Source organism: Schistosoma mansoni, chromosome 1, assembly GCF_000237925.1.
Source record: "Schistosoma mansoni strain Puerto Rico chromosome 1, complete genome".
In the NCBI taxonomy this organism is placed as follows: Eukaryota; Metazoa; Platyhelminthes; class Trematoda; order Strigeidida; family Schistosomatidae; genus Schistosoma; species Schistosoma mansoni.
The window spans coordinates 40,796,108-40,821,160 of record NC_031495.1 but is presented as its reverse complement, the minus strand read 5'-3'; the positions used below and the strand labels follow the sequence as shown (position 1 = coordinate 40,821,160).

Below are 25,053 nucleotides of genomic sequence, written 5' to 3'. Positions count from 1 at the left end.
ACGCGTTCTGAAAGAGGAGTAAGATTTCCAGAACATTTAAACGACTATTGCACGTAGGACACAAACTTAATCCCGAATTTTCTTTGCATTATTTATCATAAAAAAAATTTAGTATGCTCATTTATATATTTTTTTTGAAAAAAAAATTTTCACTAATAAGCGTATCAGTTTTAAAAAAAACATTTTTTTTCAATCGTTTTTACGCTGTCGCAAGTGTATTAGTTTATTTACTTTTTTTCCGCTCACCTTGTGTCGCTACGCAAGTACGAGTGTAGTTCGACATGCCTTCAGACGTTCTATTTTTTTTATTTTCCAGGGCGGTTGGAAAAGAACGATGAAGTTCATATACAACCGAGATCTTGATTGTACTTCGTTTTACGATTACTATATTGTATTTTCCTGGCTCTTTATAGTAAGGAAAGACGACCAGACTCTGCTAAACATAGCAAGCTATCAGAAAAGTGTTTACCAACGACAAACTCTTTGGGTTTAAACTTCTGGCTGACCACGTCGAAGGGTCATTACTACCTCACTAGGGGGAGGGAGTAATCTGTAGCTGTAAATAATTCCCCAAAATCAATAGCTTTTAAGTGTACGACATTGAATGCTGACCACATTAGTTTAGTGAACTTGTTTAACTGGAGGCTTTCGGTCATGCATCCGCACCAGATCACGTTTCGACTCAGTGTGGGACACAGCTCCTACATTCACTAGTCAGCTAAGAACAAACGCTTCTCGATATATTGATAACGCATCAAATATATCTTTCCAACCTCTTCTCGTCTGACTTCTGATTTTAACTGAGTGGGGCACGATTCGAATATAGAAGGTGTTACTGGTAAAATGTTGCCAAACTACAATACTGGTGGTATTTTCAACTTCATCAATCGATTTGTCATCCTTACCTAGTACCCGTTTCCTAACAACTGCATTACTTACCCACTACAATTCAAATGTGTTTTAGCGGTAAATAAATCCCCAAAGTCAATAGCTCTGTAAGTGATCGACATTGGATGCTGACCACATAAATTTGAATGCACTCACCTAGCTGAAGGCGCTCGGTCATGCATCGCACCAGGTCATGAGTGGGAACGCCATGCTCAACTTCTCCTGCGAACGCTAGCCAGTTTAGATCAGTCACTTCTCGATGTATTGATCACCAATCAAATATATCTTCAAATGTCCTCGCTTATGTCTTATGATTTCACTGTATGGGCACGATTCAGTTACACAAAATGTTACTGGTTAAAGTGTTGCCAAAATACAATACCTGTGGCATCTTCAGTATTAAGGGAAATTATTTTTCATATTCAACACTATTATGAACTGAAATTACATCCTTTGAAGTTTCTAGGGAACTGGAACGGGGATTATACCCCCCATGATGAGAAAAAGTGCCATGAAATGTAAATGTAGTCTCTTGGCAAACACTAAATTGGTATTTCTGCTCAGTGATTTTGGGCGAACATGCGGCTTTTTTCCTACAACATAACTCATCAGTATGGTGGTTTCTACGTAAACGTTTTTGTGGGTCATTGTTTCATGTCAAGATATTTCAGCCCGCCGTTTTTTTACTCAGGAAGCCGCCACTAGAAAATATTGGACATTGCACTTGACCTCGGAGAGCGTAAGATGATTATGTTGGCGGGAACTTCAGTTTTTTATGTGTAAGGTAGAAACGCCATTTCGTAAACAATTATTGGCTGATTGTTTGGTCTGATACAATTATTTCGGTCAGTTTCAGTTAGATATAAGCTTGTTGAGCTGAGAATTGGAACGCATCTCCTCGTGGAATTCACTTTGACGGCAATAGAGTTACTCATTTCATATAAATGTTTGATGGTTCAGCTTTAGCGATGTGAATATGGTTTGTTCCCATACTATGAAAAATCTACTTTGTCAGAAATATTTACAGCTTACATGAGTTTAGACACGAAATCATCCAGCAGAATCAATGGATGGTCGTTGCCAATTCATCCTTTACAATGTCTATCCTGGTTCGCTACTGCTATGTTCTCAATAATCTACTTTGGAATACTTGTCCCATCTGTTGTCACTCGAGCCAGAATTCCTCTTTTTGTTGTATCCTTTATATATTCAACCATAACTGTCGTAAGTAACGATCCACAAATATACATTGTGGCAAATGACATTAGAAATTTCCTTAGCTTACCTAGTGTTCTGTCCGGGGCTGATTAACTAAGCTAAAAGTCACCTAAAACAATGAGATTGACGAAAAATAAGTGAAGTATTCGATTGGTTCTTATGATTGCATTTGTTCTATTTCGTTGTTACTTGTATGATCACGGGGAGTTCAAAAGTAGTTTCAAATGTATGTAATAGCTGATAGGAGTTAATTCATATGAAAATTTTGTCATCAGAGTGTTTTTGTGCATACGCTGTGTTTAATAAACGAAATAGGCAGATGTTGGTATGCTGAATGGGTTAAAGTATCTCAGCTAAATGAGCCCAACTTTAAAATCTTTGGTCATTTATTTGGATCTACTAAATGCCAATAGTGGAGTATTTCAATAGACATGAAGGAGCGATAATATAGTGAGCAATCGTTGCCTGCATTGATTAAGTTTCGGTTGCGTGTTGATATCTGTATGTTCTATATAAATGTTTCTATACAATGGTGTTAGTGATGTTCAGGAAAAAATATTTTAGCTAGTGAAATCACTTCGAGATGGTACTTTCAGTATGTTATTTTGGTTATAAATGTTATGTGCAGAGATTATAGTCAATTAGGGACCATTTTGTATCACTTCTATGATCTTATTACTTCTCCCTGTCTTTAATAACGAGGTTTGTCACGATCGTGTTATTGTAATCAACTCTATCCATCCTTAACTCATGTATTAGATCAATGCCATATGTATTGGTGCTTATATTGTTTTCAATATAATTGCGGTGAGTATTAATCCAGCTGATACAGCTGTCAGAGAAAAACAAAAATTGCGTGGAAATAAAGTTTCCTCTTTAGATCCCAAACATGTACATGTGATTGAGAACTTTTATTGTAATTTGTGTGAGTTGCCAATGTAAGTATTTTTCGGTTCTGTGATATTTATATGTTTACTAACTGGTTGTTTTTAAGTCTTCATTTTTCGTGATGGGTGATTAGGCCTGTCCGTAAAATGTTGACCCCAATAATGACTTCATAAACTAACGATTGTGTTCGAAACATCGAGCTCAGCGGTAGTTGTATTAAGGCTGTTATCACAGTGCAAGACAGTTTTACCTGATATAAACCAATCCAAGTTGAATAATTTGTTTTTACTGATCCTGTTGTGGTTGGTTGGATGTTTTTCTTTCTTTTACCTCTCTGTAATATGCAGTACCTTAAATTTGTATTGGGGATGCGGGGGAGACTGTGTGATGTCAGTACTGTACTCCCTAAGTTGGGGAGTTGAGTAGCCCACTTTATTTATTTGAACACAAATATTGGTACAATGGGGCACCAGATATATATGCGCCACACAAAACAATAATAATGGGAAGCGGAAAAAAAGGTAAGGTGCGTATAAGAAAAAAACTTTATCGTAGACGTGCTACTGGAAATAACACTTCCCTCATCCAAATTTAGAGGAATTGAACTTCTGCCAGGAGATTCACTTGTTGACTTGGAATATGCCGATGACATAGTTCTATTTGGTGAAAACGCTGACAAAATGCAGTCTTCTGACCAATATAAGCAACAATGCAGGCATATTTTGGATACGACTCTCCCTCTCGAAATGCAAAATGTTTCTTGAGGATGGGGTTGCATCGGCACCTGAACTAATGATAGGGAGTGAAGTAATTGAGGCTGTCGACCTCTTCACTTATCTCGGGAGTCTCATTAGCCCTTGTGGTCTGGTATGTAATGAAATCTCAGCACGGATACAGAAGGCTCGAATAGCTTTCGCCAACTTGCATCATTTATGGTGTAGGCGAGATATTTGTCTAGCAGCCAAAGGACGGGTTTACTGTGCAGCAGTTCGTTCCATCCTACTTTATGGCAGTGAAAACATGGCAGGTAAGAGTAGAGGATATTCTTAGGCTACTAGTTTTCGATCATAGATGTCTTCGAAGCATTGCTCGTATATCCTGAGACCACCGAGTAAGTAATGCAGTTGTTAGGAAACGGGTACTAGGTAAGGATGGCGGATCGATTGATGAAGTATTGAAACTTTATCAATTGAGATGGCTGGGACATGTGTTACGTATGCCCAACCACCGACTGGCCTGACGAGTAATGTTTTATGGTGTAGGAGTAAGTTAGAAGAAAGCTAGGGGCGGCCAGAACGAAATGTAGCACAAATCCATGAAGTCGCTGACAAGTGGACTGAGCCATGTTGGTAGGTGTAGACTACCTGGTTGGGATTCGCGAGATGATAGCAACCGATGGTTGGAGACCTTGAATGACATGGCTCAAAATCGTTTGCAATGGCGCAGGTGCATCCACTCTTTGTGTTCTCCCAAATTCTGATCTTCTGAATTCTTCATGTCCCTTTTCTCTCTTTCCAAATTTATTTCACTGTATTACACTCTTTCAATAACATCTTCAAACCCTAATCTTTCACATAATACTTATACTCTTAATACTTCTACCACTATGGGATTTGAATGAACAACTGCATCTCTGTGCTAATGTGGTATGGCGACTCGAACTGATGTACGTATGTACGAAGTCCTACGTTGTGACTGTCTGACTGAATCATATAAACTGCCGTGTAAGTCACGTCTGTTTGCACTCGTTCGTAAATCTTTTGAAATGTATTTTCAAAGAAGATTAGAAAAAACCAAACTACTTCAAGTGTCGATTAAATTCAGTCTGTACAAATCCCATCAATCCTTTGCTGGACATAGCAAATTAAAGCTGTTCATCATAATCTTGTGTGTTGCCGACAATGAATTAGAGTCATCTAATCGTGTAGTTTCAACTATGCATGTTTATTTTTTCACAAATAGTTCTGGCGATGATATTCAAAACACATTACCGTTGAATACTATGTGTATACGTACTAATTCACGCATATTAGCCTTCTATTTTGTCTAAAAGTTAGTCATTTTTCACTAAATTGTTACAGAAAACCTAGAAAAAATGTTTGATATAACTAAAACTAAATGTATTGATAGGATTATTTATATCATATTATATGACAAATAGAGTTTTTTCTTATTGGCTTAAAAATTACCTATTTCCTTTTATTCAGCTCAAGTTCCCGAACAAAACACTGCAAAAGTTGCAACAAATGTATCGCTAATTTTGATCATCATTGTAAATGGCTTAATAATTGCATAGGTAGTCGCAATTATACGTAAGTTTTTACATAAACTTTGTAATCTATTTGAGTTACTGATACCAAATTATTCCCTGAATCGAATTTTTTCTAAATCATTAGTCTTACTTTAATAGTCTACATAGATACTTCCTGTTCTGTCCACACGTATACATTTTTTATCGACCAACTTACTGTTATGCCCCCATAAAGATAATGAATGGTGACTTTGGGATCTATTCATGAACCGACACTATGCATATATTTTTCTATCGTATAATTGCTAAATAACTGAACTATTCTTATTCGTATCCCTCTCATTATAAGCTTTATTTTAACCCATAGATTATTACTATACGATTTACCGTTCTTGAGTTATACCCAGTCTATTAATTACTGTTCCCCACATTCACAGCCACTTTTGACTGAATCTTGTACAAATGTTGTTTTCCTATTTTATGGTACGATGTGGTCAGTTTGATTGGTATATAAACTCAGTATGTTTGAAATATAATGATTCATACCACAGAGGCTGTTATTGGTGTTCTGAACTTAACTGGCTGGGCTAGGCAGAAAGCAGGACCGACAAGTACTCTAGACTGCTCGTACGGGTTTCCGTGTGTCATTGGTCCGATCGATAATTCGCTGCTCTCTGATTGGCGGTCTTATCACGTTATACATTAACAGGGCATCCACTCGGCCACAAGATATCACACATTTGTTCTTCCTACTTTTCCAGAAATGTATTTGTAAATCTTTGCTTATAGTAAATTGTTGTATCTACTATCGGTTTATGTATTCATATACTCATATATTTGTTCACCATCCTCGTTTTTCAGAATTAGATGGCTGACTTACTGAATGCCTGCAGGCTGAATTTTAAATGTATTATAAACTGGCTGAAATTAGTATTTTTATGGAAAATAATTCATCTATTTTACATTTGTGTATGCAAGTAAACCTTCCTCATTTTCGGTGTTAAATGGCTATCACGTTCCATAATCCAATATTTTTCCCTCTGTATATGTTTAATTTGAGTATAGATATTTTGCTGGAATAATCACAATGGCTTGTCTGTCGCTTAGTATATCCACAAGTCTTTCTCTATCCCTGGCTATCGCATATTATTCAGATCGTCCATATGGATATTGGATACAAGCATATCACAGTGAGTTCTTATCTCATATGCTAAAATAAATCTAATCCTTGTTTATAAATAACCCAGTGACAATAAAGATTTTATACTCAACAGAGAGATATTTTATTACTTAGTTACGTCTGTTACCCCTTGTGGAGGAGCATAGACCAGCCACCAGGATTCTCCATCTAACTCTATTCTGGGCAATCTTTTCCAGTTGCTACTCATTCTTTTCATATGTGCTTCTTATTCCCGACACCATGTATGCCTTAGTCTCTCTCTTTTCGTTTTCCTTTCTGGATTCCAAGTTAGCGCTTGCTTCGTGATGCAGTTTGATTTCCACAATGTATGTCCTATCTACTTCCATCATCTTTTCCTAGTTTCCTCTTCATATGGAAGGTGGTTTGTTCTCTCTCACTATAGGCTGTTGCTGATGGTATCCGGTCAACGAACAATGAGCATTTTGCGTAGATAACTGTTTATAAATACTCGTACTTTTTTGATGATGGTTGTATTAGTTCTCTTCATCAGATCCGATGGTGCTGCCCAAGTTCGTGGAAGCTTCCACCTTTTCCAGAGTTTCTCCATCAAGTGTGATTGAGTTGATGTTCTTTGTGTTCTATTTGAGGATGTTGCTTTTTCCATTGTTTATGTTGAGGCCTACTGCTTCAGAGGCTGCTGCTACACTGGCTGTCGTCACCTGCACCTATATGAGATAGAAGCGCTAGGTCATCTTCGAGGTCCGAATCGTCTAGTTTTATTCAAACTGTCCATTGTATTCTGTGCTTCTCGTCAGATGTGTAAGTCTTCATAATCCAGTCAACCACCAGAAGAAAGAGAAAGGGAGATAGTAAGAAGTCTTGTATGATACCGGTCCCCACTTAGAATGCATCTGTCTTCTGTACACCACTTTGCAGTGTAGTCCGTCGTATGAACCCCGTATACTGTTGACGATCTTCTCAGATACACCACATTGTCGAAAAAGGTTCCATAAGGCTCTCTTATTTACTCTATCAAATACTTTCTCATAGTCAAGTGAGTTGATGTGTAGTGACGAATTCCATTCAGTTGATTGCTTAAGAATGATCCGTAGTATCGCGATTTAGTCTGTGCACGACCTATCCTTACGGAATCCGATCTGTTGATCTCGAAGCTGGGCGTCTACTGAATCTTTCATCCGGTTCAGCAACACTCTGTTGAAGACTTTTACTGGTACTGATAGTAGTGTGATGCCTCTGTAGTTCTCACATTTACTCAGATCTCCATTCTTTGGTATCTTGATGAGGTATCCTTCTTTCCAGTCCGTTTGCACTTGTTCTTCCTCACAAATCTTCCTGAATAGAACGTGGAGCATCTTTGCAGATACCTCTATGTCTGACTTTAGTGCTTTGGTTGGTATATTATTAGGTCCTGATGACCTGCCATCCTGATTTCTTCGACCGTTGGTGGAGTGACATCCATAGGAAGGTCTGTGTGTGCCGCTTCGATGTCTGATGGGTTCAGTGGGGTTGGTCTATTCAACAATTCTCCAGTGTTCTATCCACCTGTTTCTCTGCTCCTGAATCTCAACGATTGGTTTGCCTTCCTTGTTCTCTATGCTTTACTATATTTCCCCGCTAATCTTTTCGTTGTGTCATATAGTTGCTTCATATTTCCTTGTCTTGCAGCTATTTCCTCTGTCATTGCTAGGTATTCCACATGTTTCTACTTGTCGGCTATAATACTCCTCTTCGCTCTCTTGTTTGCTTCTGTGTATTCGGCCTGTGCCTTGACTGGATAACATTCATTGTGACATTCTCTTTTCTTTTGAAGGATACCTTGATGATCCTGGATCCATGAGATTCCAATCCTATAAGTGCTTTTCGTGCTTCTTCGGACAGCATCAGTGCTACTCCTTGTATGTGCAAAGGATTTTCTTCTTCATGAAAAGAGTACAACAATATCTCTCCCGAATCTAATCTTTTCTGCCCAGTCTGGATCTAATGGGTTTCACTTGTTCCGAACACCTCCAGGTTGTATCTTTTCATTTCTGAAGCTACTTGAATGGTTTTTCCAACCTTCCGCATTGTTCGGTCTTTCCGTGTACTATGTTAACTGTCTCCATGATTCTTAGAAGAGACATCGGCCACGTGACTTACGAAGAATCTCGGGTTTCATTATGAGGCATCATAACTGTTCGAAATGAAGATTTTTCAACTCCCAGGGCAGAGTGTAAATGATTTAAATGACTATTCTGACTATTGTTTTTCAGAAAGGTTGTTTTCTATGGGATTAGGTTGATGGTTCCATATTTAATCCTCTTACTTTACTCTCATTTGGGACCCCCAGTAATCCTAGAAGAGCTGCAGGCGGAGTTCGAAAAATATTAGTCAACGTAAAGTGCCTTCCAGTGATCTTTTATAATATATACATAATGATGAGAAAACACTGTGACCTATCAACTTTGTACAAATTCTGTATACATCTGTAAACAACACCTGCTATGTTAGTCAATAACAACTTAAGACATGATGTAAATATTTATCATCCTACGTTGCCGCATTTGATATAAGTATGATGAAGGAAAACTAAGATAAAAGCAGGGTATTTTCACATGCTTTTCCTGGATTTTTATAAATTTTAATAATGGTATGAAATATTAATATGGACTAATTCGGTCCCAAGAAATACTCCAAAATCCTAAATGAAAAAAAGTTAACGTATTTAATAGTAATAAATTTCTTTTGGAGTTTATGTACATACCTCTACAGAAGCTTATTAGATTTATCACGAAAATTCTGTTTTTATGATCGTTTCCGAAATGAACTTTGTACAGTCTTCAGCTTATGGCTCTTGAACTTTGAGTATTTTATGCATAGTGCGGTTGCTTGTGAAGTGAATTTTTGTATTCATCTTCTTAGTAATAACGATGAAAATAGATTTTATAAGGTCATCACTCTTATTCGGCATGTGCAATCAGTTTTCCGGCTGATAGCTTCTTGATTTGATAAATGATGATCGACAGATGGAGTGCACTGATACAGTGAGGCCATTTGATGATAACTTCTCACGAAACCGGGTTATTGACTTAAATCCTGAAGTAAGCTAACATCAAAATACTAAACAGTTGTGCAACGAAGTGGGGTTTTTGTGTAATACAATAACATGCATATACACAAAACAAACATGGTTAAATGTCTTAAGCGGCTGAAGAATATGAGTTTTGTAGGCCACTGTCTATTACGGAATTAAGATTTGTTTATTAAGGTTAACTATTGCTTGTCATATCAATCAGGTTACTTTTTACGCTTATAAAAATAAAAGCGTTGTAAGTCATCAATATAACCAGACCCACTGTTTTTAAATAACAATTCTCCTTTCGTATCTGCATAAGATGACTACTACTAATTTTTGTCAACCGTCTTACTTTTCTAATGGGTTGCTTACTTTGAAAGACGTATTTTCATCATTGGCTTTCGTATTATAGCTGACAATGAGAAAATGTTAGCTAGAGTTACTATTATTCAGTGAAGCCTAAGTCCACATCTTCAGTTGGACTAGTTATACTGGTAAATGTTTTCGTATCAAAACTTTTATTCCGTGACATTTGACAACGTAAGTCACAACAACAAGAATACCACATTCGAATAGTTCAGTATGAATTTTCCTAGATTTGTTGTATTATTTTCCTATTAAAATGTCAGTATACAGAGTATGGATTTATTACTGTTGTCTCAAATGTACATCAGTTATAAGGATTGAAGTCATTTCTATTGACTACTTGTGATCAGTATAAAATGCAAATAAACCAATACGTTGTTTGTTCGATTAAATAATTACATGTTTATTTCAAATGATGGTATCTAATATTTACCATCTTGTTTTCCTAATCGTTTTTATTGTTTATTTTTGACTAACAACATATAACAGTTACCAAGTAAATACATGACCTTGTAAAAATCCATACATAACATTCACCAATATCGTTCTCATTGTGATTGTTTCAAAAAAATATCCTAAATGGACTCGTTGACAAAGCATAAATTGCAAATATTGTTGCTGTGAAATGAATTCTGATTCTTATTGGAGCTATAACTCAGAAGTTGAAAAAATATCGAGTTTCTGTAGCACTTCTGAATCAGTAGTAACAGGCTTTTTGTATCTTTTTCTTTACACTTTCCGTTTTCACTTCATTTTCTTTTTTCTTCTTATGATATTACTACCACTTTACTCGGAAGAATTTTTAAGCTTTCAATCTGATTTATATTTCCAACCGTTTAATTCGTAAATTGTATCAGAGACCAGTTTAGTTTTGTAAACCAATGTTGAACTAAGTACTATGATGGTGATTTAAGTCCAAAATTAACACAACACTAGAAGTTGGATATCATAACACTTATGCTGATTATATGGTGTTGACTGACTCACATTTAACGAGAGGTTTAATTGCCGCCGATATCTAGAGATAAACAAATATCACGGTACTTAAACTTCGTTATCGTTAATTCTGACATGGAGTTCATCACAAAAAAAATGGAAACTAGTTACTTAGTTGTAGTGTAAACTATATTAAATCAAACTTATTCTCAATACTTTTTCATTGTCTAAGTTTTTTAAATATACTTTGGTAAATAGACAATCATATGATTCTATAACCTCGTATTTATATTTCCTATTAATTTTCATGAGTAATCTGTGAAACATAAAGTTAGTGTTACTTTCTGAAATGTATGCATTAGGACTTGTGAACTTGATTTTTGAAATTAGTATCTATATAGTGTCATGGGGGTTAATTTTTTTTCATATGACGGTTAAAACCAGGAGTTATACTATAAAAACTTCGGAGCAGCGTTCTTTGTCTGTAAATGCCTATTCATATGTTAAGAGTCATAATTGTATTTATGACTTAGAATTATATACCTACAACCGTTATCAGGATTTAATTGATGCAGAAATTATCATTGGTTTTTGGACGTATGAAATGCAAATGTTAATCGCAGTCATTTTACATGCGTGATTGTTTGCTGCACTGATTTTGTAGTTGAATGTAAATCATTTATTCGTTCAATTCCATTAGTTGACTGTATTCAAATTCATTATGTTCTGTGATTGCTTGTCTACATTTGGTTCATGGAATTTTCTTCATTGATAAAATATGTTTTGTGCTGTTTAACTGTCCAGCTAAATCAAAGTTTAGTCATTAAGTCTATCGATAAAGTTGTTTGTGTGTGATTTGTAGTATCTAAAGGAAAGCAAAGCAATCATTGAAATATTTAGTCAATAACAGACTTAAAAGGTATATGCAAGGAGAGAAAACATTCTTATTCCTATTATTAATTGTGGTTAGAGTAGGTATAATTTGTTTTATTCACAACAATTCACTACGCGTATAAACTCCCTTAATTGTAGTATACAAAATGTTTTAGTGAAAAGCCACGCCTATTCATCATTGTTTAGTGATAGTTAACTGCTAATTTTTATTGGCATACGTAATCATAAGATTATTATTTAATATGACATGGTATGATCATATTGCCTGCTTACTATAACGAATACTAACAACAAATAATTCGATTGACATAGACTTCATAGGCTTTTTCTCTTAAACTTCCTGACATTTTTAAGTTGTCGATAATTTCCTGAATTTAAAGTGTAAATAGCGCATAAAGTTAGTCGGATTATTAATGGGTCAATTATATTGTGAAATGAGACAGTTAATTTTTGTTTTAACATTCTATTTTCTTATGCATAATATAGTTTACAATGAATGGTTATTTTCAACGGATAGTCTCATTCACTTTAGCAGTTTATTTATGATTACATTGATTTGTCGAAGATTATTTTGAAAAGTTGGTTCATTGCAAAGAATTCTGAAAACTGATTGTAAACGATATGCAGGTCAAACAAATTAATAAGTTTCGGCCCATAACAACCCAACATTTGCTGAATATTTGAATTTAATTTACATATGTAAATATGTCTTACCGTCTGCACATATTCTTCGAAGTTCATGCTAATTCTTTTTACCGTAGTGTTTGTTTTATTGTGTGGAGTTTCTTTGTTTTAATCTATGATATCATAAATGTAGAAATTTATGAATTAACTAATATAATCTATTGAAGATATTTTTAAATCAGAAAATAGTTTTATTGTTGATAATGTAGAGGATTTTGATAAATTACTGAGGGTTTTTGTAAGCCGCAAAAATTATCAAAGTTAAAGATGGTGAATGAAGAAATCATCATTACTTCATTAATCCTAAATATTCAGCTCTAACCCTGTTAATTTCTGGTTTTTGTACTGATAGAAGACTGCCAATTGAAACCCAATACACCAGGTCCTACATTGTTTATGATTAAATAACTACTTGCATAGACTTTCTATAAAATTGATTTTATTCTTAAGCATTTTCACTATTTTAGTCGTAACACTGTGTTTATAACTATTCAGATGAACATAATACGTCGTCTCTATAATCACATCACTGATTTGTTTAAAAACTACTTAATTGAATTTTTGTGAAAGCACATTGTAATTGCTAGATATTCTTATGGTTATCATAACAGACAGAAGACTGATCGATATCTCAATAGCTAAGTCCATTGAGTCCTCATTAACTTTCAGATTTCATTACATGGCAATAATTCATACTATTTATAAATTCTAATAACGTATAAAAGTATGCTATTATTATTGAGTAGAATCAACTTTTTTTGTTGACCAGTTATAATGTATTTCACTCTAAATCCAGCTGTGAGCTTCACATCAATATTTTGGTTTTGGTAACCAGTGTTCACTGTGACAAATTTCAATAATTGTATAGTAACGTACAATATAATTCTCCACTGTAACAGTCAAGCAAGTATAAAATATGATTAAATCATTCATATGGAGATGAAATGTTGACCTAGGTCACCTATTTAGTAAATACAAGTGATGTGTATTAATTATTAGTTAATCATCGTCAAAGATCGAATGTATGATATAATCATTCATACATATTATAACATGAATATTTATACATTTGTATATATAATTTGTCAATTAAATAACCGTACTTGTTAATTGTAGATATTTATTATTTCTGCCAAATACAGTTTTCAGTTTCCTTACTCACAAATGCTTTAACTCAACATCATATTTAAGCAATAAAATAAAAATTTCTTAAGGGTTCATTAAACCTATAAGTATAAACTTTTTAGTCATTATTAAATTTAATTCATTGCACCTATTTGTTCTGGTTTGTATTAATACAACCTCAATTCAAAATATATTGACATCTATATCTATGCTAAATATTTATTACTTTATGTTATTATTTGTTGCTTGAGTCAATTCATCTGTATGTATTCAATAGTTAACATGCCAATTGTTGATAGAAAGTGTCAGAGCGAGTTTATATTGAGCTACTCTATCAGTGATATTTGTTGTGGGGGTATGAACTGAAACACTATTAGTTCAGATTTTCCTCTTTCTAAAGGCACTAGACTAATATTCACCATGTTGGATAATGTTATGCTTACAGTGTAGAGCAAGTATAAAACAAGTTTAAATTTACAAATTCATTTTTCATATAGCAAACGCCGGATCAACGTAATGGATTATGAGGGATAGCATTTGATGTCATCATTTTATTCCAACTGTAAAGTGGATTGATACACAGGGTTGCATTAGGTATAATCTATGGTTTTAAAACCTAACCTTTCTCATCTAAAAATGTTGGGTGATTCTGCGCATTTAATTGTTGCTGTCTTTTTATGATCACTCGCATTCAGTGTCAATACCAAATGTATTATCCCAAGTTTTGGCAATGTATTTGGTAATCAACCTTCGAAGTCATCTTCAGACATTAACTTCTGAGGACCTGATATGTTTACATATTCACTTCGATATTTTTCGTGCCGACTGTTGGTTTAGTTATTCGTTAATAAAGAGATTATTTTGTGATATCATTCTAGGTTGAATGAATCTTTATCAAGTTTTCGTCACGATTCCCTCTGGTGAGATCGGAAAAATTACTCAACTCAGTAGTTTAAAGTGAGACTTCAAGTCATAATCGATAACTATTGTTTAGTGTTTTGCGTCTCTCTTTTACATAAATAGTAACATGATAACTAAATCGAAGTAATATCTACTTCTACTCTGTTTTTATTTATCTTCGTTTCCTCTATAGTTTTATGGTTAGGTTACTTTTTCCCTTCCACAAAAATATCAGCTGTTGTTTTGTACCTCATTTTATCTAATTATTGTTTCTGTGTTAAAAAGAAAGTAGTAAAAATATATGATCGGTTATTGAATTATTTATCATACATTTTTCGTTACTGCTTTCTTGTCTTATCAGATTACTGGCAAACATTCACCAACGGAACCATTGAACATCTAAATTATTTAATAACCGATGGTAAGTTCTGTTTTTGGTATAATTGTATTCCTCCTAACTGTGATATTCGTAAAAACCCGGTCCTCTAATCTCATCTTCTGGTTTGTTTTAGTATTATTATTTCAAATACAAAATCTTGACTGTTGACATGTATCACACATGTTTTCAATATTCAATAAATTATCTCGAAGTTCTGTATTAATCGGACTCTCTGACTATAGTTTGGAATAATTCAACTGACTGTTCAAACAATTTACAACATCTGACTGTCCTTTAACTATTTTAGCAAATATCATACTCGTGTTATCACTATATGAGCAAACGTCTTTCAGTTCTATCAGTTAACTTCTGGGTGTGTTTATATTAGGCGGTCAAGTATATTTAACCGTTTGTTTATTTTCTGATTTGTGAAATTCATCAACAAAAGAACTTTGCAGTATCTAAATTTATTTGTTCCCAAGGGTCCAAATATGAGCTACCACACTGATAGGGAGTGTGCTAAGTAGAACTAACACACATCTGTAACAGTTCCTAGGTTTGTTTATATATATATATATATTGGATAGCGAGCATTTAGTTCAATAGGTCACTCTATCACTATAACTGTGAAATGCATCTTATGAAAGTGGAAGGCATATATAGGCTGCGATTATTTGTGTTAGAACCCATCAAGTTTTTACCTTATTAAATGTAATTTTAATGCCGTAACTCTTTGGCGTCAGGGTTGAAAACAAAAATAAAATCAATCATTTGTGAGTTTAGGATTAGCACCAGGACATAGGTAATGCTATTTCTTGCACGATATCTCCACTATTTAGTATGCTTTCTCAGTGGTCGGTAAACATTCCAAGTCTCTTTGAACTCCTTGAGAGATCTTATCCATCAGATAGTCGTCCTTATAGCTGTTTTTATATGCCAGCAATTAAACCTATTTGTAGTTTACATCTTTATGTATTTGAAAACCCTGCCACTCTCTTAGAGGGATGACCTGGCAAATATATTGAGTTATGAAAATGTGCTGAATAAGATATCTTCAATCCAATGCATTTCTCTTTCATGGTTTACTTAATCTTAGTGAAAACAATTGCTAATAAATAGTCATCCTATGAGATTGGGTTTTTCTTGTTTACTTTATACAGTTATTCATTAAAAACCGGAGCATTTATATTAAAGTTTTCCGAATATTTTTCCCTAGCCTTTGTACTTGATAGCTGCTAATTATCAGGTTGATTGACTGACCTATTTAAAAATACTTTTCACTTGACTGTTATCGTGGTTTATGGCCACTTGCTTTTTCTTAAAGTGAAGGTTCACTGCATATGTGCTAAGTCTTAGCGGACCCTCCAAATAAATATTTTTATCATTGTTTTTAAATACACTCAATTTTTATGCCATCATACTTATAGTTTATGTGTTTATTTCATGTATATTTCTTTTCTTAACTGGTTACTGACTTCCTATTTTAACATTGGGATTCATAGATGGAGTTTTCCGCATATTCGGTTTAAATTCATCTGGATTGGTTTTCTTTATAATCGTTATTGTTGGATGTTTATTTACTTTTTGCATTGATGCTTTTTTGGTGCATCTAATAATCTTTCATATATACTTATGTAAGTTTATAGTGTGTTACGTGTTCTCGTTCTGTTTTCGTAGCATTTGTCGAGGACGGAACACTCATTTCTCCCGTTTTTTCCCTTACTCTTAGCTCTCCACCTCAGGGCTTTTTGGCTATTGTATACTTATCCTGACATTTGAATATCGTCCTTGGTTCTGACCTTGCGTTCTGTTGACTGTAATTGTCAAACTACCTGTTCTTGGAATTTCAGCTATTAGAAGAAGGTTAAGCAGACCGTGCCAAGAAACCAACAGCAGTATACGGCTTGAAAACAAACTAAGGACATCGGAAGATATTAATTTGACGTTAAGTGTGAATAATTGTATACCGTAGACCGCGTAAGCAGCTGTAATTTTCGTGCCTATAGCGTTACATGATTGTCGGTTTGAAAGAACTCGGCACTGATGACATAAGTCTGTCAGTCAGTCATACTCAACGTAGATCCTGGCACTTTTGTACATTGGTTCAAGTTACCAGACCTCATTAGTAAAGCAAAATGAAATCGTAAGGACAAATTCTAGAGTAATAGAGGCAATAACAGTATTAGTGGTAATCGAAAAGATTATGCATCCAGGATACGAGTCGAATAAATGTAAATTAGTAAAATAGATTTCAAAAATTTATGGGAAGACAGGGAGTGAATGCAACTGCACTATTGTGAACGATTCTGAGTCATGTCATTCATATCATAACGATAATCATAAGGACCACAACTATGTAGTTGGCATCCACCTACAAGGCTCTGAGTCGAAGAAACAGTGTCTTTGTGTGTTGGTTTAGCTGTCCATAGTTTTCTCTCAACATATTCCTACACAGGATATCATCGCACGTCAAGGTAGTTAGTGTATGAGTACAAGTAATACAGGTTTTAACCATCTCAGTCAATGAAGATTCTCTATCTCGTCAATGAACTTGTAATCTTTACCTAGTATTCTGTGTCTGACCCCAAAATCGCTTACTCGATGGTCCCAAAATATAAGAGCAATGCTTTGACGGTATCTATGATCGAATACTAGTTACGTACGAATATCCTCTATTTTTAAAGACCATTTTTCCACAGCTGTATGGTAGAACGGAGCAGATTGTTTCCATGATCAATAACAGCAACTAGTAATGGACCTAAAGGTTGCTCATACCCGTTGCACATTCCGAAATGAAAGATTTTGTGCCATTAATGTGAAATTTTGCAGTAACTAATCAATTGAGCGGCAATTTATTTTTTAGGTATCAATACCAAGGATGGACTTGGTCGTTTTAAATAAACTGAGTATTGGGTAGAAAGTTAATAAGTATATTTTCGTTATATCCCAATAAGTAGAAAAATTGTATTTCTGACGTTTCGTGACTAAATTTAAGTCGCTTCGTCTGTTAAATAACTAGCAACTAAAGTTAACAGTGCAAATTCTCCCATGAATACTTTTCTGTTAAAAAATTTTACGGCGAAATCTTATTTTAACAATGTACAGTCGATCACTACATGTTCTCCTTAGACACTTGATTTAATGCATTAAATTACTTTCTCAACAACTAACTGTTATCAAAAAGAGAAAAGTAGACTTCAGTCATATCGTTATAGTCCTTAGATTCTCATGAATAATTTGTGCTCACTGTTGCTCGCGCTTTTTTAATATTATTTTTACAAGATATGCCAAAAAATAGTCCTGAAATTGTGGTTGAAAATAAAGTTTCTTAGACCAGTTTGATTGCTATCAAAATAAACAATTAAAATCTATCTGATGAACAAAACTAATAACCCGTTTTAGCATAGTGGACTAGAAACAGATAATATTCCACTGTTCCAATCGATGTAAATAAAGTGATTTCTCGAAGTTGTGTTTGGCTAGTTGGAAGTTGAACTCTAAAGCGCCAACCTGTGGTTTACATCATTCATATTCAGTTTTATAATGAGATGGATAATAAATATTGTTTTCAACTTTCTTAATTACCATATTTTTCTCTCATGTATTTCAGATATAAAAGGTATGACAACATATGAATTTATAGTTTTACAACGTCAAAAATCTAACCCATCTACTGAAAATCAAATATCTAATAATGCGGATCAAAGTAAAAAGAAAAATTTATTCTGTAGTATTAATTGCATCGATTTATGTGAAAAAGAAGATATTGCTGAAATGTCATCACAGAGTCAATCAAATGGGCCATATACTACAAGTAGTAAAGTTGTTTTGTCTTTACCATCCACTGGGAAATCATCCGATCAACCAGTTGTAACAGGTGATTTAGCCAATCATAGCAGTAGTATTTGTTCAGTTAGACCACAAACTATTTCTAATAATAAAATATTTTCTGGTGGAAAAGAATGTCTACCTTCAATTCCAAAGTCTAATTTCATATCAGAAAGTATACAACAAGATAATCCGGTATATTTATCGTCCCTAGGCAAAGTAAGTATATATTTAACTCTCTTGACTTATACTTAACACTGTTCGCAATTTATTTGCTTTTATTTGTTATTTGAGTTGCATACGGTAAACTTCAACAAATTTAGCCATCTAATTTTTACGTTTAGTGTAGTCATTAAATTGATCCTCGATTAGTATTTGAGTTTTTCCTGTGATGTTATTCAAAAAAATCAGTTTAGTTTATCCACTAAGTAATCATGCAGAAAAATTCTATTCTAATATTATACACTCTATTTAATGGCTCTGTTATACTAGAGGTTTACCTTTTAATGATATTCTATTGCGTGATTTGTTCCGTTCAATCTGCTCACTTACGTACTCCTGTTATCCTTTGTGGAGCATAGGCTGTAGGAAGCAATTTCCTACAGGTGCAACTCTAAGCTATTCTCTAGACTGTCGAGCATCTGTGAGCCACCCTTCATGAACGACTTTACAGTGTAGCGTATCGTAAGAATTCCGTATGATGTTGACGATCTTCCCACGGAAGCTCCAAAAGGTTTTCCTCTGCACGCGTTCAAATGCCTTCTCATAGTCAAGGGAGTTGATGTGTAGTGACAAATTCCATTCAGTTAATTCCTTAAAAATGATCCGTAATGTCAAGATCTGATCGGCACATGATCGATTCTTACGAAAGCCAACGTTATGGTCTAGAAGTTGGACGTTTACTAAATCTTTTATTCAGTTTTGAAAACTGTCCCTGTTACTGACAGTAGTGCGATGCCTTCGTGGTCATCACACTTTCTAAGGTCATCTTTCTTGGGTATCTCGATGAGGTATCCCTATATCCAGTCTGTTGGCATTTGTTTTTTCTCCTAAAATCTTCTTAGGTGGATGTACAACGTCTTTTCAGGTACTTTTTTTTTTGAGCTCAGTGCTTCAGCTTGTGTTTTGTTTGTTGCTGCTGCCTTCTCACTCTCGGCTTGTCCGATGGGGATGATCAAGATTATTCTTATACGTAAGGAATCTACTACAAACTTGATAAGATGGCAATTGACACATACAACTCTTCAACAATAATCCCTTACGATTTAACTCAAAAATGGTAACTGTTGAGAAAAAGGCATGAAGCTTAAGAAAGATAAACAAAAGTTGAATAACTCGATATATATAATAGTCAGATACGACTCTGCGATAGAATATCTGACTAGAAAGTAACTAATGTCATGCTAAATACTAATTTAAAACTGTGTTCGCGTTTATCGCAGCAAGAAAGAACTAACCTTTATTTACAGAAGTCATATATGACATCCTTGTGATATGCGTGACATTTTGTTAACGATCCTAATATTCTGAGCCTATTTAGTATTTGTGTTTGTGTTTGTCGTTAGATCATATTACAGCAATCTCTAAAAGGTACTATATTGGTGATATTGCTATTGTCTTTTTTTAAAAAAAAAAAGACCTAAAATTTGCTGTATGTATTCCTTCTTTAGACCTATTCAACGAATGTAGCTCCTTCCTGGTTTCATATATCCAACTCTAGGTTACTAGATGACCTAAGTTTCATGTAAGCTCTAATTTAAGTTATTCATTAGTTTTCGAAAGGAATAATCGAAAATCATGAAGTACTGAACTGTTGTTTGTTTTTAGTTTGAAATTCCTCATCTTTATCCAATATACGAAACTCAAATGTCTAAATTTTTTTCTAAAAAAGAGTAAACGAAAATATTTTCGAAATTAGTTTTTTTTCTCACTGTGAATAGATTGTCTATTTTATGCTATACAAAGATTAATCGATTATATTGCATATATGTACTTTTTCATTAGAATAAATGTCGATTTATATTCCCATTAATGTAATAACGATGGTTATTATTATTATTATTTTATCATGGGGGAAAAATGGGTGGGGTTTGTTCTATCATATTAGGACTAAAATATCAATAATTCAATGTAACAGTTATCCTTAACTGCCTTTATTTTTCAAAACAAAAAAAAATAGAAAAATAGTTGTTTAAATAAAAAGGAGAAGGTAGTTTTATTATGTTTGATTGTTTTTTGTAAGTTTTTTTTCTTTTCTCGTTTAATTTTTGCGTGAGAAAGTCAATTGATGTTAATTCTCCTTTTTTTCTCTTTCCATGTTTGACTAATTTCGTTATCTATGTGAATCTTGCAGTGTATAAAATAAAAATTTTTATTTCCGCTTTGTTATGATTTATACTTTAGAATTCTGATACACCTCTCGATGTAAATAAACATGATCTAACACGGTAAGTTTATATGAGTAGTTGTGTTGTATTACATTGTTGTTCCTTAAAAACAAAACGCTTTATTTTAAAACATAGTCCCTTCTATAAATTTTGATGGAACAATCAGAAGATGGAGTTGATCTACAAAAAATGTTCATCTATAATTAAACATGTAATGTACCATGGAGTTGACACTAACAATAACTTTCAAAACGTATAGCAATTATCAAGGGCGCATTCCGAAGTTTAGAAAAAGAACCCTTACTTATCAGAATACTCAAACTTCCTTTATGTGTGTAGAAACAATCAATTATAACCTTGAATCTACCCTGGTAATCCTTAAGCCATTTCATCCCGACCGTTGCTGCTACCTTGACGTGGTGGTCGGGCTTGCCTATCGTGATGAATCAACCGAGCTATACTGGCTGGAACAATCGTTCCTCAAGGTCCTACTATGCCAGACAGGTCGGTTAAACAGCGGTAAGACTAAAAGCAGCAAACCAAAGGCAAAGTCGTACTGCTGACTGTACAGAGGTGTGACGGCAGTAAGGTGTTTCCTTCAGACAACCAGCATAACAGCGATGCTGCCTTCCCACGAGGAGGGGTGGGGTTAGAATAGGTTGACCCTAAAAATGCACACCTCGCCTTATCCCACGGATATCCGTCTCCGGCGGTAAGGTTTTTTTGAAGAACGGAGCTAACACAAAAACTACTCACAAAAAGGTCGTGTGTGACCGACCTCAAGCAGTTGTCCCTTGGGCACTGCGTTCACGCTCTCAGGTCATTAAGATCACTTCTAACCCAATTTCCTTTTCAGTACCTCTAGAAGACCCTTCCACGGTGTGGGCAACCGGGAAGTGGTAACTGCCCTCATACCCCTAACAGCACTCAGGACTAAGCCATTTCATGGCCTATGGTGACGACAGTTTTCTATTATTTCCGTTTTACATTAATTTTTTCTCTCCCTTATTTTCAGCCATCACCTTTACTAGTTTTTATGAATGTCTTAACAAGTATACATATGACCAGATTATTCGAAATGTGTAATGCGAATACATCACATTTTTTCAGATCAACTCCGTCTTCTCATTACTCTAACAAGACTTTATTTTGAGCTGTTTTCTTGAAGTGCCTATCCAGTAGACAAAATATACTCGCTGATACTAAGAGGCAATAAGTGTTTATATTTCATAGACTTTATCATCAATGAATGACGATAAAATTGGATTTTTTTTTTAATAAGTGAAATTGCTTGAGATGGTTTTGTATCTAAGTCGGTTATTTGTTGTCAATGTGAAAGACAAAAAATGAGTATATATGCGACCAACTGACTTCATACCGTGTCACACCAAATTTCTAACTTTAGATACCGATTATTTGGAGGGCCCTAGACAGAAAGCCTGCATCAACCTATATGGTTTAACCCAATGGTTAGTGGTTTCATGGATTGATTTCATGTTAACTCTTAGTTCTCTCCCTGTCTGCTCCTACGTCATCTGTCACTGAGCATTGGGATAAGTGATGATTAGGCATGCCATTTATATATCCCAACTGCCTCAATCAGTGGAACCTTGTAGCCTCACCAATCTGACTTACTATATCTACTTCATACTGTGCAACTAACTTCATAATTACTCACAGTAGTCAATAACTATTTAATGTTTGGCTTTAATATGGTTTGAGAGCCAATTTATTTAAACCTTAAAGTTTTTTATCAATAGATGCTTCCTATGACCGAAAGGCATAAAATAATTTAATAGTATTGGAATGAAGCTCGTGTTTAAAATATTTCAGTGAACTCATATTTAAATGAAGTATGTATTTATTGACCTTTCTAAATATTGCTAGGGATTTTTATGGAAACAAAATTGAAATTGGTCAATGTCATAATTTTACTTGGATAAACTTGATTTTCAATGAATGCTTTAAATCTTTAAATGTCCGTTAATCCTCATTAACATAAAATCAGGCATATATGTGCATCTGTCCAAACCACCACACCATTTCGGCACAGAGCGATAAAATTATTAAGACAATATCCAGATTATTAGAAGTAGTAACGGTATCGGTAGTAGTAGTGGTAGTGGTGGTGATCGAAAAGATTAGGGTGTAGACACTTTAATTCGAGAGAATAGGATAAACTCACGGAGAGACAAGTATAAGATAATTTTAGAACCCGAAATCTAAGGGAAGTTCAAGAATGTGTTGATGAAAAATAGTCTATCTAATTAGTTCATTTTTTTATATTATTATCATTTTATTCACCGTTCAATGCAATATTTAATTTGCGTTTTTTCGTGGAGACTCTTAACTCAGCTTTTATAACATGTCAGAGAAAATTTTCATTAATAACTACAGTTACTTATTACCTAAGGATAATTCTTTACTTTTTAACACAGGGTAGATAGTGATGTTTCACAAAATTTGAGTAATTATAAGACTAGTGGTGATGAGATTTTGAGCACAAGAGCAATCACAGACGAAATTGAGTTGAATTCAATCAGTCCAAGTGATGAACTTGTTTCATCTGAACAAATCATCAGATCTACGATTACACAATCCAATAGTACAGAATCTACAAATTCACTTGCAAAAGATGATGAGAGTTCAGTGATACCTAAGGTAAAATTATTTCTGTAAATGTTCACTTTTTTTACCCCTTCTTTTATTCAAAACATGTTTCTCCTGGTTTTCCATGAAGTACTCATTGTAAATATTTTAGTGCAATCCAGTGTATGTTATACCTGTACTTTTTTGTATGACATTTCGCTTTCGAATATTTCATCCATTTTGAATTTCGATGATGTCATACAAATAAGCTAAGACGTTGACAAAATGTAGTTTCCTGATACCCTTATCAAGATGGGCTAATGTTTAGTAATCTTTAACATTATTTTATATCTGTTCATAAGTGGTTGGGGTATACAATTCATAGACTTGCTAATTAGACCATGAAAAGTTCATCATTAGTGAATCGTCATCATGAAATAGAGAATTAATTATGTATTGTTAAATGTCAGGCATAACTTTATTTGCTTATTAATTACTAGATTTCTAACGTTGTACTTATAAAAAGTATTTTTGCATAACATCACACGTAAACTGTATTTCAAGGCCGAGAGTATAAACCCGGAATGTTAGTGTATCACCGAGATGGTATATGATACCATAGTATTAATGACGTTATTAATTATGTTTACTGAGAACATGTTTTAGCTCACTATATGAAGTATTTGAAGAAAGTAGCGGAAATTTCCAGTCGATTCACCGTATAAACTTATCTCAATTTTCCCACTTATTCATATGATCTTTAAAATCCTTTTCTTTGAGTTTGTTTTGTTATACTTTATTACGTATCAACATATCATAATTTAATTGATTTTAGTGGGAATCCTATTTGCCCATTGTCTGTTTTGCTTACAATTAGACATTTCCTATATGTTGTGTGTTCATAGCATATACATCGTGCACCAGCCATTCTCTATCGGTTTCATTTCTCTAACGCCTCCACTCAATTTTTACGAAGGTGAAATATTATACATAAGTTTTCTTAAATCTTTGTACACTTCATGAATTTCTTCCTTTTCACAGGTACCTCCAGTATTGTGAAAAACATAGTGTTATACGTATATATAAGCCTATGTTATCTACCACTTCACCTGGAGACAAAATGATGTCGCATTGTGAAAACAACTTATTGACAAACCTTACTTGTAAACCCGCGTAGCAAATTAATTTTTTTCTTTTTACTGATATAATTTTGATTCTTATTGACTACCAGCAGTGATATTTTTTATTTATCGGCTAATATTTTATTATTATTTCTATTCCAATCTATCCAGTTTGACTTTGTTTAATTTCCTTCTTGTTGAAATTCTCATTTCTCGATGTGTATATTTTGTGTACAAACTACTCCGTAAATATTATCGCTAGTGAGAACAATCATTCTCTTTGTAATGCTGTTTTTATGCATGCATTAGTTAGACATTACCCTCTTCAATGTAATCAGTGTAGATATTTTTAGGAAAATGTAAATTAGAAGACTGTTTTAAAGTG

General features: G+C 34.1%; 1 protein-coding gene across 1 annotated transcript; it reads left to right on the top strand.

The window, feature by feature from the left end:
• Positions 1-1,920: 1,920 nt before the first annotated feature.
• Smp_008220 (hypothetical protein) lies at positions 1,921-25,053 on the top strand (the record flags this gene model as incomplete). The annotated part of the gene is made up of 10 exons (XM_018794435.1): positions 1,921-2,082; positions 2,866-3,044; positions 5,202-5,306; positions 6,311-6,435; positions 14,726-14,785; positions 16,246-16,377; positions 18,354-18,790; positions 20,975-21,018; positions 23,397-23,619; positions 24,589-25,053. 10 exons carry the CDS (start codon positions 1,921-1,923, stop codon positions 24,604-24,606), a joined length of 1,485 nt encoding a protein of 494 aa, XP_018648848.1. The 3' UTR covers positions 24,607-25,053.